The sequence below is a fragment of the Rhineura floridana genome, chromosome 3, assembly GCF_030035675.1.
Source record: "Rhineura floridana isolate rRhiFlo1 chromosome 3, rRhiFlo1.hap2, whole genome shotgun sequence".
Classification (NCBI taxonomy): domain Eukaryota; kingdom Metazoa; phylum Chordata; class Lepidosauria; order Squamata; family Rhineuridae; genus Rhineura; species Rhineura floridana.
The window spans coordinates 136,092,545-136,111,159 of NC_084482.1; the positions used below are offsets into that span (position 1 = coordinate 136,092,545).

At 40.8% G+C, this 18,615-nt stretch overlaps 1 protein-coding gene across 5 annotated transcripts in view; it reads left to right on the forward strand.

Annotated features, from left to right (window-relative positions):
• Positions 1 to 18,615, forward strand: part of IARS1 (isoleucyl-tRNA synthetase 1) — a 159,600-nt gene that overhangs the window by 70,802 nt on the left and 70,183 nt on the right. For all 5 annotated transcript variants that reach the window (XM_061618077.1, XM_061618075.1, XM_061618079.1 and 2 more), the window contains one exon: positions 16,810 to 16,936. In XM_061618077.1, coding sequence (XP_061474061.1) covers positions 16,810 to 16,936 — 127 coding nt within the window. The remainder of the gene's footprint in view (positions 1 to 16,809; positions 16,937 to 18,615) is intronic.

An 18,615-nucleotide genomic window follows, 5' to 3' on the forward strand; every position in this document is an offset into this window, starting at 1 on the left:
TTTTCAATTTCTCCTTATATTTGGGCTTCACAAGAGGCCTAACTAAAACTTATTGCAGGAGGATATTTGTGTCTGTGTGTAGTGCTTGCATCTGGGAACACTAAAAATGAGCCTTCTGGCCAGATATGTTCACTTGGACAGGACTGTATCTGTGGAATCCAGGGCCATGGTTTTTGATCTAGCAGTGGGAACTGCTAATGTAAGAGAAGGTACTTAAGGCAACAAGATGAGGTTTTTGCTGATTCCCCCTTCATCCCCTGAAAATCTGTTACAGGGATAGGTGACGCTTCAGAACACCCTGAAGGGGGTGTGGGGCGACTACAAGGGAAAGGAGATATGGGTGAAAATCTCCTTTATGTTAGTGAATTTCTCTAGTAGATTAAAAGTTGTTCCATAAGTGGAACAAAACTATTGGATTTCATCCAGTGTTGTTACCTCTAATTTATCAGTGTGGATGTTAAAAAATCATATACTTGACACTTGGTGTAGAATATAATGTGAAGAATGTAACAGAAGGGAACAAAATTATCCCCTTGAATTTTCCTGCAGCAAATGTTGCTCCAGGATCATTTGTTGTCTTACTATATAATAAAAAGGTAAGATGTAATGTCACACCATCATGATGTCACACAGCATGTTGTTGGGGCGAAGTGCAGCAGCAGGATGGCAAGACACAAAGATGGCTGACTTGGTATAGGGCTCTGGGGTGGCAGTGCAGCAGCCAAGGGTGGGGACTGTGGGTGCCTGGGGGGGGCTGACTGAGCAAGTGGGTGGTCTATGCAGTAAAGGCTGCAGCCTGGGTGGTAGGTGGAAGGGCAGCAGTAGTGCAACAGCCAAGGCAAGTGAGTTGGGGGGAGTGTGGGTGCCTGGTGGGTTGCAGGGGGTGGGGAGTGAGTGAGTGGGCAGGCTATGTGGTGGCAGCTGCAGCCTGGGTGAGTGGGAGGCTGGTGGTGGCACAACAACCAAGGCAAGGAGGTTGGAGTGGGGAGTGGCGTGCCTAGGGAGTGGCAGTGGCAAGCGAGCACTGCAAATTGCAGTGTGACTGAGCGGGGGGGGAGGAGGCTGAGTGGGCATCCACAAAAGCACCTGGGTGGCAGTGGCTGTTGATGGCCTGGCTGAACCAATTCACGGTAGGTATGAGGCATCCCAGGAGCCAGCTCCAGGGTTCGTCCAGGCCATCACCACTGCCACCCACTTACTTGCCTCCCCCCAGTTGGTTGCTTGCTTGCTCGCTTGCTCACTCACTCACTCACTCACTCAATCTCCAGGCAGTGTGGTCTAAAGGCTGGGGGGGGAGGGAGGGGGACTTAGTGTGGTCTAAAGGGGGGAAGGGGTTTGGCGAGGTCTAAGGGTGGGGAAGAGAGGGGGCTTAGAGGTGAAAGGGGAAGGTCTAAGGGGTTACCATGGGGGGAGTTGGGGTTGGCAAGGGTAGGCAGGGTTGGTGAGTGAAGCAAGCAGGGGCTGCAGCCCTTAGTACTACAATAAGAACTTACTTGGATCTCTTTGAATTCAGAATTGGGAATTTTGTAGTAGTTTTTACTGTTTTTAATTTTGTACAGTTCATATGGAAATTCAGCAAAGTATCTGAAATACACACATGCCTCTAACCATTGTGTAATATTCACAAGTAATGTAACTTTTGACTTTTCCAGTAATTGATAACTTTGTTATAGTGCCCTAAAGTCAGCTGCAATGTATAGATGTTTTATTGTTGGAAATCTTTTTTTAAAAAAAAGTATTTTCATTTTGTTGTAAAAACAAAATGAACCTGAAAAATAATATATCTAAAGTGGGAAATTACAATGATATCAATTTCTTATTTACTTTTAATATATAAGGTCTCACAAATGTAAGTTATGTTGTACGGAACGTTAGTAGCCTTTTTCAGAAGGGTTTCACTAAATTCATACATACCGGAAAGGGGAACCATTTCAGGAAAGTCAGTGTGCTTGCGGTTGGACATCATTTTTAGCTGAGTAGGTATCTTGTCTGCTGTGAAGATGTCTCAGACTTGTATACCAGCCCTTGACAAAATAAAGTTTCTTGTTTTCCAGTGCAGAGCCATTAGTAAGGTTAACAAATCTCACCTAATTGGTGGGATAGTTTCATTATTCAAACAGTTTAATGAAACTATTGTTGTGTCCAGAGGACAGAATAGCTGATAATTTTTAATGTGACCATGTATCTGAGCCCAAATATCTGAAGTTGGTAATAGCAAGGGTTTGTCTTGCCACATCATTTCCCAGCATTGCCTGGTATAGACAATCTTGTTGACAAAAGATACCACCTGGCATACAGCTAAAGTACTAGTTCTCCGATGTTGTGAGAGGAAAATGTAGAAGAGGTCTAGATTTTGGTTTGCTCTTAGGCCTATATTCTGTCAGGTTTTCAAAGCCTGTTTTAGTAGCCAGCTCAGCTGCTGTTTTTTGAAGTTGGAGCATTGATGCTATATTGTAGATGTGCAGGTATTGGTACCAAAGTACAGTATTATGTTATATCTGAGCATTTGGTTTATTATCATTAATACTTGTTGAGGATGCTCAAGGTGTCTACAGGTCTGTCTGATTTAGTGCCATGCTAAGGTCCACTGGTACAATATATATTTTTTGGACAGGGCTGTTGAAGGATTTGCAGAATTCTAAAACTAGGCATGATGAAAGAGAGAATGCCTCTTAGTCTGTGGCAAACTTTGGAATTGGGTTGATGCTTGCACTTCCCTTAGAATTGTTGCTGACTGCTAGGACTAGATTTCTCTTAGGAATACTTTCTACTCCTTATAGGCGTTGCTTCTGATGAACGAGATAAATGTGGTTTGACTAATTTTATAACCTAATTGAATTTCTAATTAGTTTTTAATGAGAGAACTTAATACTAATGTATTTTGGAACTGACATATTTTAAGAACCTAGCAACAGTTTATCTTAATTTTGACAAATGATCTTACTGTCTCTTCAAGGAATGAATAAACAAATGGAAGTGCTTATAATTAACTTAAAAATGGAGCATTGTGGAACACTTTAAAACTTTCTCCATTTCACCCATTTTAAATATTAAAATCTATTATCTAAAATCTAGAAGGTTTTGCAAGTTGGAGAAGTGTGGCAAATCAGGATATAGGACCAAAGATCTCTTAATTAAATCAATATGTTCATTTCACCTGTTTGTACTGAGTGAAATACCTAATATATCTAAGGGAGGGATAGGGAATTCCAGATGATGCTGGACTGCAGTTCCTGACCATTGGCCATGCTTATTGGGGCTGATGCGAGTTGCAGTCTAACAAAATCTGGAGAACCCTGATCTAATGCAATGAGGTCGATTGGTAATTAATTAGAAAATAAACAGTATAGGCAATGGCGGCATTCAGGAGTTCTCTGATCTTCCAAACCTTGATTTTTGCGAATGAGCCATGTGTGTGTACTCGCTCCTCCCTCTGTATGCCCAGATTAATAAAACACTTAATCAAACCACTTTACTATGACATTTGTCAAACTGTGGCTCTGAAGCCTTTTCCAAACCAGGATACAGATTAAGATATCTGAATGCAGCTTTGGTCTGCTTTTAAGCAGTATTTTGGTAGTTGAAGAAATCTGTATAGGTTGGGTCAACAATCGAACATTTGCCTCCATTATTGTATGATTGTGAGCAGATGGCATTGGAAAACCTTGATTAGTGTGGTTTCACAATCCATTAGGGCAGAAGTAGTCAATGTGGTACCCTTCTGGACTGCAACTGCCATCATCCCCTAGCCGACATGGCCAATGGTTAGGGACAATAGGAGTTGTAGTCCAAAGAATATGGGGGGCATCATGTTGCCTACTCCTGCAAAATGGCTCCTTTATGCAATTGCGGAAGTGGAAGCCTGTACATGCAGTGGGGCACTGGGTTGTGCAATTTGAGGAAGTAAGATTCAGAATTAAGTGTGTACAACTGATATGCCTGAAGGCTGAATTGCTTCATAGCAGCTTGAGTGGAAGGGGCATGTCCTAATGGCTGTTGACTGAAGGGGCATGTCCTGATAGCTGCTGAGTGCAGCTGTGTGTTCTGAGAGTTTCATTCTGTTTCCTGATTCCTAACTGAGCAGAGCATAGGGAGCTGTCTTAGCTGGTCCAGAGGATTTACAAGTGAGGTAGCTCTCAGACAGCGAACGAACAGAGTGAGCTAACAGGAGTTTGGCAGCAGAGCTGAGGGAGGGAGGTCAAAAAAATCTTGTAGCACTTACCACATACCAGCGAGACTCTCCTGTTAACCTTCAAAGAGGATAGGACAAAGGACAGGCCATTCCAATTCATGTAGGGGAAAAAAAAGAAATTAAAGGTAATAGAGACTATGGATGGAAAAGACACTCCAGTGGTGGTGACTTGCAAGGTGTGTGCGGTGTTTGTTTTCTTGCCTGAGAACAACATGGCATACATATGCAATAAGTGCAAGCTTGTGGTGCTGTTGGAAGAAAAAGTGAGACGCCTGGAGCAGTGGGTGGCCACACTGGAGAGTATAAGAGAAGACAAAGACTTCTTAGACAGAATGCTGGAAAAACAACAGCAAAGAGAAGTACAGGAGGTGGAACAACAACAACATGTTGAAGCAGAAGAGGAGAGTGTTGAGGAGAGGAACCATAAAGTGGAGGAAACTCCGTGGAAATGGGTGATAGTTAGGAGCAGAAGAGCTAGAAGATACCATGCACTGGTGAAACTAAGGAACTACTTTCAGGCGCTTAAGGATGAGACTGGAGGACAGCCTACAGAGGAAGAATTACAGGAGGCCCCATGTGACAGCAAGCGAGAGGCTGAAGCTCAGTCAAGTAGAAGCAATGAAACCACGCCCCTGACAAGAAGAAGAAACCCTGACAAGTAGTGGGATTATCCCTACTGTGTGGGATTGGAACCCAAGTATGCCGAGAAGACCCATAGACTTGCCAGGTATGCTGTCTCCCTGGAGGACAGATTAGAGATGTGACTGAAGGGTTGCCATTACTCATAAAGCCCTCTGACATGTATCCCTTTCTTCTCATCCATGTGGGAATGAATTATACTCCCAAGCAGAGCTACAAAGAAATCACTCAGACTTTGATGCTCTGGGAAGGAAACTCAAGGACGTTCGGACCCAGATAGTTTTCTCAACCATTCTTCCAGTACTTAGAAGAGGAGTAGAAAGGGAAAGGAAAATACTCCATGTGAATGGCTACGAGGGTGGTGCCGACATGAGAGAGATGGATTCTGGGACTACAGGCTACACTTCCTGGAAGATGGACTGCTGGCAAGTGATGGGTTGTACCTCACAAGGACTGGGAAGAACGTGTTTGGCCACTTCATCAGTTTGAGAACTTCATCAGGAGGGCTACATAAGGTGGAGGAAGATGTAAACTTGGAGGTAATGATCGACAAAGCTCAATGGTAACAGGAACTGAGAGAGCGGCTCTATTGGAGCCCAATAATTCTTCATAAAATAAGTCTTCATAAAAATGTAGAAAGGAGGCCAGACCATAAATCACATCGTCTTCGATGTCTGTATACTACCACTCAGAGTATGGCAAATAAACAGGACAAACTCGAACGCTCAATATAGGAGGGTAAATGTGACTTGATAGGTTTAACTGAAACTTGGTGGGAAGAGTCCCATGACTAGAATACAGCAATTGAAGGATATAACTTATTCAAAAATAACAGAAGGAATAGAAAGGGAGGTGGAGTCACACTATATGTTAAGAATATATATCCTTGCACAGAAATACAGGACGATGAGCTTGGTAATCTCACTGAGAGTATCTGCATTAAAATAAATGGGCAAGGAATAAAAGGAACATGGTGGTTGGAGTCTATTACCAACCACCCAATCAAGGATAAGAAGAGAATGAAACCTTTGAAAAGCAAACTGTCAGTGTTTCAAGGAGGCATGATGGGGGGCTTCAGTTACCCTGATATCTGTTGGGAGACAAATTCTGCCAAACACAACCTCTCCAAAAAATTCCTGAGTTATGTTGCTGATAACTTTCTCCTACAGGAAGGAATTAGGGGACCAGTTATCCTTGATTTGATTCTATCCAATAGAGATGAATTAGTGGATGATGTGGCATTTACTGGAACTCTTGATTTACTGGAGTTCTTGATTTTAAAGGAGGCAAAAGCTGAGAGTAGCCATATGCATACCCTGGACTTCAGGAAAGCTGATTTTAATAAACTCATAACAATTGTAAGTAAGGTCCCATGGCAAGTGACCCTAATGAGAAAAGAAGTCCAAGATAGGTGGGAGTTTCTAAAAAAGGAAATTCTAGAGGCAGAATTGCAAACAATTGCAACAAGGAAAAAAGGTAGAAGACAGCAGAAGAAGACAAGGTGGCTTCACAAAAAGCTTAGAGATGACCTGAAAACAAAAAGGACATGTACAGGAAGTGGAAGGAAGGCCAGGCCACAAAGGAAGAGTACAGACAGGTAGCACAGAATTACAGGGATGGTGTCAGGAAGGTTAACGCTGAGAAAGAGCTGAGGTTAGTGAGGGATCCTAAAAGCAACAAAAAAGCTTTCTTCAGGTATATGCATAGTATAGACAGAGAAAAGAAATTGTGGTGTAGCTACTGAATGAGGATGGCAAAATGATAACAGATGACAAAGAAAAGGCAAAAATGCTCATTTCCTATTTTGGCTTAATCTTCTGCCAAAAAGAGGGTCTATGATTCTCCTGGGGCAGGATTGTAGTTTGAGATTGATAGATAAATGGTCAAGGAATACCTAATCACTTTGAACAAATTCAAATCTGCAGGGCCCGATGAACTACATCCTAGAGAATTGAAGGAACTGGCTGAAGAACTCTTAGAACTACTGTCCATTAGCTTTGCAAAATCGTGGAGATATATGAAGTACCAGATGACTAGAGGAGGGCTAATATTCTCATTTTTTGATTGGGTCCCTGGTAGACTGTGGGAATGCTGTGGACATAATATATCTCGACTTCAGCAAAACTTTTGACAAAGTGCCCCATGATATTCTGATTAGCATGCTAGCTAAATGTGGGCTGGATGGAACAACTGTCAGGTGAATCCATAGTTGGCTACAGAATCTTACTCGAAGTGTGCTTATCAATGGTGCCTTTTCAAAGTGGAGGTGGGTAATGAGTGGGGTACTGTAGGGTTCAGTCCTGGCTTCTGTGCTCTTCAAAATGTTTATTAATGTCTAGGATGAGGAAGTGCAGGGAATGCTTATCAAGTCTGCAGATGATACAAGATTGGGAGGGATAGCTAATACCTTGGAGGACAGAAGCAACATTCAATGTGATCTTGATAGGCTGGAACATTGGGCTGAAAACAACAGAATGAAATTTAACAGGAACAAGTGCAAAGTTCTACACCTAGGAAAAAGAAACCAAATGCACAGTTATAAGATGGGGGATACTTGGCTCAGCAATACTACATTAGGATCTTAGAATTGTTGCTGATCACAAACTGAATATGAGTCAACAGTGTGATGTGGCTGCAAAAAAGGCAAATGCTATTTTAGGCTGCATTAACAGAAGTATAGCTTCCAATTTGTGTAAAGTTGTTCTCTATTCGGCAATGGTTAGGCCTCATCTTGAGTATTGCGTCTCCAACTCTGCAGGCATTCAAGAGGCACCTGGACAGCCACCTGCCATGCAGATTCTTGCATTGAGCAGGTAGTTGAATGGCCATATAGGCCCTTTCCAACTTTACTGTTCTATGATTTATACAATCTCTCTTCCCCCATTTGAGAAGGAGAGAGTGCACAAATTTGCTATGTGCTACATAATGTAACAATCTACCTTGTGTATGTAGTTGGAGGCACCAGTGTGTCTGTCCTGTTGTGGCAACAGAATAGCCAGTCTGGGATGTGAACCAATCCAAGGTATCAACCTTTGCTGAAATCTAGTGAGGGTATTCTCAAGCAGAAGTTCAAAAGGGCAATGTGTGTGTGTATTAGAAGGCTTTGTATGGCACTCCTATACTATTTGTTCATGGTGAACAGAAAACTAGAGAAGTTGGTTCTGATCAACAGCCTGTTTTGTGTGGATATAGTGCAGCTGGTCTTACCCTCCAACCAGGTGACTAGTGTTGTCATAGGGTGATGGTAAGAACATAAGAAGAGCCTCTTGGATCAGGCCAGTGGCCATCTAGTCCAGCATCCTGTTCTCACAGTGACCAACTAGATGCCTGTAGGAAGCCCACAAGCAGGACTTGAGCAACGCCACCAATCATGCCGCCTAACAAGATCGGCCACACAAGGCCTTCTCTCAGTCCCGCCAACCAAAGCAGCTAGATTGGCGGGTACTAGAGAGAGGGCCTTTTCAGTGGCAGCCCCCACCCTCTGGAACTCCCTCCCACAAGATCTTCGGCACATCTCTTCCCTGAATATGTTCCGCAAGGCCTTAAAGACCTGGCTCTTTCAACAGGCTTTTGGGATTTCTGGGGAGGCTTAATATTTTTTGTTTACATGCCTCCCATTATGTATTGTTTGTTTTATAATCTATACTATTACACTGTATTTTTTGTATTGTATTTTGCTATATTTATTGTATGTACGTCGCCTAGAGTGGCCACTGGCCAGATAGGCGACACATAAATTAAATTTATTATTATTTATTATTATTATTATTATTAAGAGCACTCTCCCCTCCTGCAGTTTCCAGCAACAGGTATTCAGAAGCATACTGCCTCCAACAGTGGTCATGATTCTTTTTTTTTAAAAGTGATACATTCTTTTTAAAAAAAAACCTGGAGAGTGTACAGAAAAAAAGATCCTCAGGTTCAGTGTAAATCACCTACTTCCCACAGACATCTCTGGGACAGGTTCTTAATTCCTCCAACCTTCCTACCCAATGAGCAAGTATACTTGGATGTCTACAATTTGTCCAGAGCTAGATGAATGGCTAGGTAGGGTGACTGGCTGACTAATAGGGGCTGTTTTTGCAGTGAGTACTATTAATAAGCCTTCTGATTCCTATAATCTGGATTGAATAATTCTTCTCTTCTAGCTACCTCCCTGGAAGTAAGTCTATAACAAGATTACAAAGCTAGATGGCAGCATACACTGAAGTAAACAATGGCTTTTTATTATTATTATAAACACTGGGATATAAAAGCAGAGCTGCACATTAATTCCTCACAGGGATACCTGCAGGGCATTGTAACTAGCAATATTTGCATCGTGGATACAAATGTATCCATCTTTCTCCCTCCCCTTCTCTCTTTTTGTTCAACTGTTAAGAGTAGAAAGGTACAGTAGTGGCAGTTCTTTAGTACAAGGAAGAGAAGCTTATCCTTTGTCCTAAAGAAAACAGGGGCACATTTGAATAACCACTGACTCTCTTAATGCATGCACATGAAAAATAAGAGCAGGAAGGATGTCCTCATCAAGTTTTATAATGCACGTCTATAGCAAAATTCTAATATGTCTTGTACTATAAACAGTTATTCTTTCCTGTTGGAGTCTTTAATTTGGGACCATCATTGTAGTGAAGAGCTGTGGAAGAGCCAGGCTGCAGCTTGTCATAAGTTGTCCTTCAGTGGAATAGACTCCTTCCTGCAGAAGCCCAAGGAAACCTAATGCAATGCTGAAACCACATTTCACCTGGTGACCGACCAGGAGAGAGACCTCGGGGTTGTAGTGCACAGCATGATGAAAATGTCGACCCAGCGTGCGGCAGCTATGAAAAAGGCAAATTCCATGCTAGGGATAATTAGGAAAGGTATTGAAAATAAAACAGCCGATACCATAATGCCGTTGTATAAATCTATGGTGCGGCTGCATTTGGAATACTGTGTACAGTTCTGGTCGCCTCATCTCAAAAAGGATATTATAGAGTTGGAAAAGATTCAGAAGAGGGCAACCAGAATGATCAGGGGGATGGAGCGACTCCCTTACGAGGAAAGGTTGCAGCATTTGGGGCTTTTTAGTTTAGAGAAAAGGCGGGTCAGAGGAGACATGATAGAAGTGTATAAAATTATGCATGGCATTGAGAAAGTGCATAGAGAAAAGTTTTTCTCCCTCATAATACTAGAACTCATGGACATTCAAAGAAGCTGAATGTTGGAAGATTCAGGACAGACAAAAGGAAGTACTTCTTTACTCAGCGCATAGTTAAACTATGGAATTTGCTCCCACAAGATGCAGTAATGGCCACCAGCTTGGATGGCTTTAAAAGAAGATTAGACAAATTCATGGAGGACAGGGCTATCAATGGCTACTAGCTGTGATGGCTGTGCTCTGCCACCCTAGTCAGAGGCAGCATGCTTCTGAAAACCAGTTGCCGGAAGCCTCAGGAGGGGAGAGTGTTCTTGCATTTGGGTCCTGCTTGCGGGCTTCCCCCAGGCACCTGGTTGGGCACTGTGAGAACAGGATGCTGGACTAGATGGGCTGCTGGCCTGATCCAGCAGGCTCTTCTTATGTTCACCCATAGGGAAAACTTGGAAGTCAAGGTTTGTGAGGTGGATATGGGTGGCCGCAGCAGAAGCAATTCTGTTAGACACCCTTGAGTTAACTAGGTGGGGGACCTTAAGCACTGTCAATTCATGCAATATCCATGGTTAAGGTTGTTTCCTGCTGCAGAATGTTCTTGAGTCAATTTTTGAGGAAAATGAGTGTGCATCACAGAACATTGTAGAAATGGATGATTTCAAAGTTGAATTAGTTTACTGATTTATACCTCTTGACTCCCAAAGCAAATAATAAACAATGTATCTTGCAGATTTCAGGAGTGAAAAGTACAGTCTACTTTAAAATATTTGGCTAAGGATGTAATAACGCAGCAGAGGTTGGTTGCTAATAGGTGGCACTGCGAACTACAGTTTGACAACAGACTTCTAAGAGTTTCTGGGCTAGTTGAAGTGGAAGATGGAGGCAGGCAGGTGTAAACAAAAGGTGTAAAGGTTGGCCTTGATGACCTGTGAAGGGAAGGGAGGGGTAAAGGGAGAGGTGGCAGCGGCGGCGGTAAGTGGGATTGGTGACCGAAGTGAGCAGGAGTGCAGGCCTTGGCAATGATAAAAAAATACATTTAAACATCTTCATCTAATACATGTCTTGCTGCCTCTTCTGTTCAGGCAGAAAATTAAGTGTCTGTCAGATATCAAGCATATGGATGTGGTGGTGATGGAGAAGAGTAGATTTTATGGGAGTCCAGAGATCCAGGGGAGCCTAGCCAAAGCGGCAACTGCTTTACCTTGAGGGGAAAAATTAGGCTGAACCAAAAATATTTATAGAAATGTATTTTACTGTACTGTTCAGATCTTGTGGGATTTGTTGAAGCCTATCAGAAACAATGTTAGAGCACTTTAATTTCAGCATTGAAGCAGAAACTTTTCTTTCATGATTCAAGAAATTGTATGTATCGGATAGGATCGTGTTGTATGTATGTGGAAGGAGGCTGCTGATACATGTTTGTATAGGGCCTAAAAAATACGCGTGGGCCCTGAGTGCTGTACTTAAAGTGATTAGTGGAATTCCACCCTCACCCCCTTGATTTAGAGTAAAGCAACTGTTGTGTTATTTCAAGGTAGCTATTTTGTGTGTTAATATTTCAACCCTTAAGAAAGGGATTGCTTTATTTAGTCTAGATGTAATATTTCATGCAACCAACTAACTTGCACATTTATTTTTCATATAATATTTGTGCTGGTTAAATTGCAATCTACCTTGTTGAATGTAAGTCGTCATGCAGAATTATCTGAAAGAAACTCCATCATGCCTTCTTAAAGCTGAGCCCTTGTAAAAGTATGAACTCCCATTTAACACCTAATTTAGTCCTGTTATTGTATCAGGGAAAATGCCTTGTCATTTGTTTACCCCAAAGTTGAGACTGGCCACATTGTTAAACTTCAGATTGTTTAAATATTAGTACCATCTTTCTTAATGTACACCTCTTCTTTGGTGTCTCTACTGCCACAGGAAAGGGGGCAGGAAAAAGAAAGCCTTATCCTTGACTTTTCCTGTAATAGCACATCTGCCAGGGCCCCCAGGTTGGGTCTCTTGGTGGTGACACAGTACCAGAGATGAGCTTGCCCTGAACACTCTAGATTTGCCTCTCCTAATTGATTTTACAGTAAGAGCATGTAGGAGAGGCAGATCTAGAGAGTGCAGGATAAGTTCATTTCTGGTCTGCCTCACCCCAGCTCTTAGAAATACTAATAAAAATGCTCAGATGCTCAGTTTTTTAATTAAATGAAAAAGATATAAGCACGTACACAAGCTACGTTGCTTGAATTTGTAGCACTTCTGGATCTCTTGTTAGCAGGTATTCACAGTTTAAGGAGATTTTTATCTGCTTTAAGCTACAGGTGGCACCTACTGGCATTTTGTAGTGCAAAGCTTTTATATCAACAGCAAGGTTGCAAAGTTCATTTTCCACACTAGCAAATTGCTCAAATGCTCTTTTATTTTAATTCATTTTTCCACTTGTGGTTAGATCAGGTCTCAAAGTCAGCACAAAGTTTATAGCTGTAATAAGTTTAGGCTCTTAACACTTTTAAAGGCAGTTATATTCTGTTATTGGAAAGCTAAACTATTGAGTTTTTTTCTAAATTATTTGAATAGTTGTTGGGCTGGAAATTCAACATACACTTCCTGCAAATGAAAAATAATCTGAATTGTATAGAAAAGTCATAGAATGAGACCTTTTGCCCAAATACAAGCAGCAAACTCTAAACATATTTGTTTGGGTTTATATACAATGCCAGTCAGAATTCATTTATACATATTTAGGATGTCTCCTTTGAAGGATAACTTCAGGACCAGTTTCTCTTCTGGTATCCCATTGATTGTGAGGAGGCATGTGATAAACATGAGAGAAGGATGAAAGGGATGCAGATAGCCCTGCCTCTTCCACAAAAAATTGTGTAAGAATATGTGGTATTTATGTGGTCTCCATACACTGCTTTTTGTAAGCTATAAGAGTGCCTATATAACTGATTTCAGTAATCCTTATAATTTTCCTGCAAGATCAGCTATTAAAAGAAAGGTCCGGTAGCACTGAAGTCTTTTACATGTGCCTGTTGGAGCCTTCTTTGTGCCTGTAGATTCCTCCTCCTCCTCCCACTGAATTTTTGCTTGAAAGAAGCATTCTACTGTAGCCAGTAGAATAGGTTCCAGAGTGTGTGGGGTGCTCATGGGCCCTAACAGGTTGGCAACCCCTGGTGTAGCATAATGGCTGAAGCTGAGCTACCTTGTTCCTTTTCTCTGCTATGAACTCACTAAATGTCTTTAGGACACCCAATCTCTCTCAGCCTTTAAATTTTATAGCCTACCTTAGGGTTTTGGGCCCTTGAGGTAAGATATACATACAAACATTAAAATAAAAACTATGATAAGATAATGCATGTAAAGTACCTGAACACTCCAAGGCTATATACATACAAAGTATCTTTATAATTTATTTCTTTAGTACAGAGGTAGGATGGAAAGGGAGAATGGCTTCCTTAAAGTTTCCTACTGTGTTGGCTGCTGAACTGAGACTTGAAACAAGGAGCATAAGATATGAATGGGAAACGTCCTTGCTACACTAGCTTGAAATAGCAGAAATAATGGAATATTTATTTTTCAGGCTTACATCATGAAAAGTCTTCTGTGTTCTTGTATCTAGCTTTTCAATCTAGTAAATGGATAGATTATGGTGCAAAACAGTTATTGTTGAAATGAACAAGTAATATGTTTTCCACTTTAAGAAAATGCCATACAGAAAGTAGCATTCTCTGTTGGTTAGACTAGAAAGACCATAGAAATTAAGCAAAGAAAACTTGACAGAACATAAACTTTCAAGTTCAGTTCACCCCTCCCACCCCGCCAAGTGGAAAAGCATGGAATTATCCTCGACAGCTCTTTCATGCTGTCAAAAAACACATAATTTTTTGAGTTTCAGCTAGCGAGGACATGCATGTATAAGATGGTCTATTTCCCTTATGGGGGAAATCACCTTATAAACTTTAGAAACTTTATTTTAAAGAATGATCACAAGGAACAGATGGGATACCAATAGAGGTGCTACAAGGTACTGAGACTGAATCTGTCCACATTTTGACAAAAATTTGTCAGCAAGTATGGAAAACTAGACAATGGCCCACAGACTGGAAGCTTTCAATATACATCCCAATTCCAAAGAAAGGGGATCCCAGGGAATGCATTAATTATCAAACTTTTGCCTTAATATCCCATGCAAGTAAAGCAATGCTCAAGATTCTACAACAAAGGCTCTTACCATATATTGAGTGAGAAATGCCAGACATCCAAGCTGGATTCAGAAAGGGAAGAGGTACCAGAGATCATATCGCAAACATACATTGGATAATGGAACAGACCAAGGAACTTCAGAAGGAAATCACCCTGTGCTTTATAGATTATAGCAAAGCCTTTGATTGTGTAGATCATGAAAAACTATGGAATGCTTTAAAAGAAATGGGGGTGCCACAGCATCTGACTATCCTGATGCGGAAACTATGCTCTGGACAAGAGGCTACTGTGAGGACAGAATATGGAGTAACCAATTGCTTCCCATTTGGAAATGGTGTGAGACATTTTGTCACCCTATTTGTTTAATCTGTACACAGAACATATACGGAAAGCGGGATTGGACCAAGATGAAGGAGGTGTGAAAATTGGAGGGAGAAATACCAATAATTTAAGATAATTTAAGATAAGCAGATGATACCATACTACTAGCAGAAACCAGTAATGATTTGAAATGAATGCTAGTGAAAGTTACAGAGGAAAGCACAAAAGCAAGACTACAGCTGAATGTCAAGAAGACTAAAGGAATGAGAACAGAAGATTTTTGTACCTTTAAAGTTGACAATGAGGACATTGAACTTGTCAAGGATTATCAATGCGTTGGCACAGTCATTAACCAAAATGGAGACAACAAGAAATCAGAAGAAGGCTAGGACTGGGGAGGGCAGCTGTGAGAGAACTAGAAAATGTTCTGAAATGCAAAGATGTATCTGAACGCTAAAGTCAGGATCATTCAGACCATGATATTCTCAATCTCTATGTATGGATGTGAAAGTTGGACAGTGAAAAAAGTGGATAAGAGAAAAATCAACTCATTTGAAATGTGTTGGTTGGAGGAGAGCTTTGCAGATACCATGGACCGTGAAAAAGACAAAAGATAGTTGGGTGTTAGAACAAATTAAACCAGAACTAACCAGAAGCTAAAATGATGAAACTGAGGTTATCATACTTTGGACACATCATGAGAAGACATGATTCACTAGAAAAGACAATAATGCTGGGAAAAATAGAAGGGAGTAGAAAAAGAGGAAGACCGAACAAGATGGATTGATTCCAGAAAGGAAGTCACGGACCTGAACTTACAAGCTCTGAACAGGGTGGTTCATGACAGATGCTCTTGGAGGTCACTGATTCATAAGGTCACCATAAGTCGTAATCGACTTGAAGGCACACAACAACAAGTTCTAGAAAGATCTGTTTCTTCCTCATAGCAGTCTAGTTATCTTCCTTCCCCCTGCTTCCTGTACTAGCTCATGAATGGGTTATAGCAGCCTTCTCTAATCATGAGTTCCCAGATGTTGTTAGAATACAGCCTCCATCATCCATGGTCAGTGGTCAGGGATGATGGGAGTTGCAGTCCAACAACATCTGGAGACCCAAAGTTGGGGAAGGCTGTGTTATAGGAAGATACAGTAAAAATACGATGTAAAAAAGCTTAATCTCTTCTCAAACTGTATTGCATTTTGGAGAACAAAAGGAGGCATAGGGAACAATTCTCCCCAAAACACTGCATCAGCAAAGAGTTGCGTTGCAGCTACCTGAAAGATCTTTTCATCCCTCATATATGCAGTTGATCACTGTGCTCTGCAGGTGAGAGCCTTCTTCAGATACCATATTACCTGAAGGTTTGTTCCACATAATACAGGAATCAGGCCTTTAGTGTAGTGACACAACCCTTTGGAATTCCCTCTGAAATACTATTATACAGGCTTTTTAGTGCCTACTGAAGATATTCATCTTTGAACAAGCCTTTTAAGTAGAAATCTTTCCTAGTCTGCATCACATTGGAATTGTTTTTAAGATGTATTTTAAAGGTATGTTTAATGTTTTATTGCTTATTGTTTGCTGCCCTGGGCTCCTTTGGGAAGAGGAAGGGATATACATTTAATAAATAAACCTAACATTATTTTGAGTAGAGGTAATGCCTTGGTTCAGATGTAACATGAATGTTCAGATGGTTTCCTGCTATATGAAAAAGCCACAGTTAGCTTCAGGTTCCTTTTACCCCTCTTCATCTCTTTTCTACCCATGTAGGGGAGATCCAGAATCCTTTGTTTCTGATTTTAAGCAAACTACAGTTTCCATGTCTAAATCCAGAACTGTGGTTTGCTTAAACAATGATTACAGAAAACAACTAGGATAAACGTGTGGTTTCAGGACCTGGTGGTTCTGTAACCACAGGTTAAGTGAACTAGTTCTCTAAGTTGAACATAACGAGAAACAGGCTTCCTTATGTATGGGCTAGGCCAATGATGTTCTTGACTTTCCTCACATTTATTGCTCTTTCCGTGGAAGTCTTTATGAGCATATGTAGACATATCCCCCATCCCTTAGCCATTGCTAAGGTTGGTGCAGGTATAAGCCATAACTATGCCTAAGGCTGCCAAAGGGGATTTGTCTGGAAATTGGAGAAAAGTGTATTTGATTCTGTTCGCTGTTCTGACCCTTTTGTCCATGGTTAAGTGACCCAGAGAAGTAAAGAGAGTACATGCTGTCAAACCTATAAGAGAATCTACACATGCCTAACAGTCACTCTTGATTTTATTTATTGTTAATTATAAGTAAGATTTTCTTTTTTTAAAAAAATTAGGGTTCCTGACTTTGTGAGAGAGAAGCGTTTTGGAAACTGGTTAAGAGATGCACGTGATTGGGCTATTTCACGAAATCGATACTGGGGGACACCCATCCCATTGTGGGTCAGTGATGATTTTGAAGAGGTGAGTAAAAATAGTGTTTGAATGAGTCATGATCACTGTGGCTTATTTTCTGTAATATAATTGTGCTTAGAGTGTAACTGCAAATCAGATGATCAAGACAAATGGTGTGATTCTGAATGGCTTGAGGTTTTGGCACGTTACTGATTGACTGCTTCTTGCTTCAACCACTTTCCGTTGCCATTGCTGACAATGGAGGTGTTGCTGGATTTTACTACAAATCAGAATGATGATGCTCCTGAATGCCATTTAATTAGTCATCAGGCTTGCAGAAAGTGCATTGTGGCTGGACACAGTTGGTATCAGAGAGTCTCTGGGACACATCTGCTGTTTCTGGAATGTGTCCCATCCTCCTCTCGTGTTAATTCTAGGAGATAGTTTTACTTTCTAGATTGCTCGTGCATCAAAAAGCAAAGTTTGCTCTCTCATAAGTATATATAGTTTGTTTTTTGAAAAGCCTTTATCTCCATATCTAGACATATTTCTTTAAAACTTGTTAGTTAAACCTTTTCCTTTTTTTTTTTTTTTTACAATAGTAATTTGCTGTTGGGGTCTAGTGAACATCTTTTAAAGTCCTAGCTGGGAAAAAAGTTTATGATCAATTTCAAAACTACTCTTATCTGATTTTTTAAAATTGGTACAGCATTCCAAAAGTAGTCTTAACACAAAAACTATTGAGATACCTTGGTCCCCAAAATATTAACAAATGTTAAATCAGATAGAAAAAGAAAAAAAATGCCTGTGTAAAATACTCTGCTCACAGTAAATAAGGGAAGGGGTCCAATGTGCATTACAACTAAATGTGTATTGCAACTTGAACTATGAAAGCTGTGAAGCAATTAGACTTCTGTGTTTTGACTGGATACAGTTATCACTGTTGGTTTTATCTGCTCTTTTGGGTAACTTCTCAAACTGAAAAATCAGCTTTTTTTTTAGAATAATCTCAAAAACTGTTTAACTTGTCTCACTAAAGCCTTAAGTAAAAGCAGTTTGTTTTGGAAAACACTGATCTGACGCTTTGTTCCAATGCCTTAGTGCCATACCACTCTACCTAGCATAAGGAGTTGGTTGGGCCAGTTAAAGTCCAAAAAGTTAAAGGGCTATTTATTCTTTATTCTATTTATTAGTGCCTCATAGCAACTTACAGAGTAAAAATAAAATAACAGACATTAAAAGCAGATACACAAAAACTAAAATACTCATCTGACAGTATACCCACCCCATTTAAAGGAGCACAACAAAGGCCACTGGTATATATAACTGTCCTGTATTAGTGAAGACAGCCAGCGCGGAGAGGGAGGGGGAAAGATACCTACTTGGTGGCAGTAGTGAAGTTAAGGAGAACGAGGGGTTGGTTTGGCTGGTTTGCTTGCTTCCATTCCCTCTCAAGGTGCAGCCTGCAGCCTGTGCTTTTACAAGATTAGCTCCTATATCAAAAGAAAGGCAACTTGAAGCTGAATTACCCCCCTAGGGTAATGTTTACTCTTGGAATGCAACAGTTCCCTTCAGTCCTTTGTGGTGGGTTTTTTTTTTTTGGGTACGCAGAGGAAAGTACAGATTTTCCCCCCAAACTAGAAAAAAGTCTACTCTAGTACTCTTGAAATGGTATATAAAAAAAAGAGATTTATGAAACAGGCAAAATGTTGTGTTACTTTCCCTTTTCTGTTATCAAAAGTTGCTGG